The sequence below is a fragment of the Opisthorchis viverrini genome, assembly GCF_000715545.1.
Source record: "Opisthorchis viverrini unplaced genomic scaffold opera_v5_670, whole genome shotgun sequence".
NCBI lineage: Eukaryota > Metazoa > Platyhelminthes > Trematoda > Opisthorchiida > Opisthorchiidae > Opisthorchis > Opisthorchis viverrini.
Genome location: NW_008752337.1, coordinates 1 through 1,991, shown reverse-complemented (window position 1 = coordinate 1,991; position 1,991 = coordinate 1). Strand labels below are relative to the sequence as shown.

Genomic DNA, 1,991 nt, shown 5'->3' with positions numbered 1-1,991 from the left:
ATATGATAGCCAATGAAAGCCGGACAACTGACCTTTTGCTCCAGTTGGGCCTCTAATCCCTTAACTTGGACTTCCATCATTCGAAGAGAGGCTTGCAAACGCGTCGCATTCGACTCGGCCTCCTGTTTAGCCGCCTCAGTATCTTGTGTGACTCTGCGTGATATGGAAATGGTGAGGAAGTGTTCGTTAGGATTACACCAATATGGTCGAGTGAAGAAATGTTAGGGGTGCCAGTAAATAATTATGTGTACCACATTTCAGTGGACCAACTCATATTGTGCTTGTACCTACCTACCCCCGAACGCATGTGCAACAGAGTGAATGACTCAAGTGTACGAGTCAGTATTCCCTAGTTATATGGATACAAAACTCCTATGCACCATCACATAAAGCAGCCCCATGTGTAACATACTGTTCAGGCTGTGGTCCCTCAGAGGAGAACTCGTAGATCATCATCAGCTGTAAGAACCGCGTACTTGTCGTACAGTGATTGTGGCTGCCACAGTTTCGTTCACAAGTGATTTGGGGAGGTGGGGTAGGTAGCTGTGCATTGGAGGCGGGATCTGATAAATTCGTGCGTAAATACTGCATTGTCAGTGAACTGTTAAGTCGGGAAACTTGGAGCGGAGCTATGCATTGAAGGCAATAGCTTGGATGCACGAGCACCACTGAGGGCGCGACTGTGCCATGTCTGACAATGTCTCTAACCATTGATGTAGCCCGTCTCGGGGTCCCCATCCAGGGAGAGGACAATGACCAGCGCAGCTGAGTTTGCTGCTAATGGCTGTCGAGTCATTGTACGATCTCCTCCGGATCGTTTCTACGTGGTTGTGCGGAAAAAAACCTTCGAGGAAGATGGCATGCGGAGCACGTGGCCAAGCCAGCGCGACTCATGCAGTGTGGTCAGTTCATCTATCGAGGGTGTTTTTTCTTCCGAATGCCGCTCACCAACGGTGTATACTTCTACGGAAGGATGAGCTAACTACCGTAACACATGTCAACACAGTGGACGTTCACCAGACGGCGGTTATGAATTCGCACTCGTTCGGTTAAAGCTGGTGAAACTGATGATGTTTTATTTCCGTTTTTCGGAAACAGTTATAACAGAATTACAAATAAGCGCACAGCTTTTATCAATAACGCTAAAAAAAGCAAATTTGTGTGGCAGGTTACACCAAACTATGTGCGAATGAACTATGCAGCCCCACAGGTTACCAGGACAATTGGTCTGGTTAGGACCACCCTGTTCCCGCATGCTTTGGGCTTATCCGTGGGCGCGTCTCTTGGAGTGCTTTTCTGAGTTTTTACAACAACCGCAAGAATCCGTGGGGGCGAAATCTAGACCGTTACCTTGTTCCTTCCTTCTCGGAGCTAGCGACTGTTTTGTTAATGTTTCGTCCAACAACGGACAAACGGGGAAAGGGGATCCTGTTGACAGCACAGAGCGGATAAGTACTCACAGACCGGGGTGAATGATCTCTGGTTCTTTTGTGAACGCTTCCAAAGATGCTGAGTATCTGTCGCACACGTTGCCGGATGTTTCGCTTACTAGCAACAATTTTTTTAATTCTGATCCCGCTGGTCGGCTTCGTTGACTCAGTAAGATTCTAGCTACTTTTGTCGGTGTATTTGTGCAATTTTTAAGATAGTTTTGGGGATGCTGACTTACGCGAGAGAAAGAAAAATATATTTGAATTTGGCCGTAAGCGAGTAACGTATACCGAACCACCGTTTGCCGAAGTGAGTACTGTTTTCCATGCCCAACTCAGGGTGGTGGAAACGGAGAGGTGGCCAACCCTTGGCTTGGCAGACGGGTATGAAGGAGATTACGAAACGTTCGGGTACTGTCGACTCTGCTCGCCTTCCAGAAAAGAGATCGCGTGATCCTCATTGCACCTGTTTGGAGACGCTGCAAGATATGGTTGCCAGTGGCGTTCTTGTTGTCCGTTTCTATCCAAGTTGCCTGAATGGGTGTCTGGAGTTGTAGGCAC

At 48.0% G+C, this 1,991-nt stretch overlaps 2 protein-coding genes across 2 annotated transcripts in view; one reads left to right on the top strand and one right to left on the bottom strand.

Annotated features, from left to right (window-relative positions):
- T265_11958 (hypothetical protein) overlaps positions 1-738 on the bottom strand; it is a gene marked incomplete at both ends in the record, with an annotated part of 5,400 nt that extends 4,662 nt beyond the window's left edge. The window contains 2 exons of the mRNA XM_009178808.1: positions 33-153; positions 413-738. Of these exons, the coding sequence (XP_009177072.1) occupies positions 33-153; positions 413-738 (447 nt within the window). The remainder of the gene's footprint in view (positions 1-32; positions 154-412) is intronic.
- The window catches only part of T265_11959 (hypothetical protein), a gene marked incomplete at both ends in the record, with an annotated part of 14,701 nt that extends 12,714 nt beyond the window's left edge, over positions 1-1,987 (top strand). Inside the window, one exon of the mRNA XM_009178807.1 lies at positions 1,770-1,987. Within this exon, the coding sequence (XP_009177071.1) occupies positions 1,770-1,987 (218 nt within the window). The remainder of the gene's footprint in view (positions 1-1,769) is intronic.
- Positions 1,988-1,991: the final 4 nt, after the last annotated feature.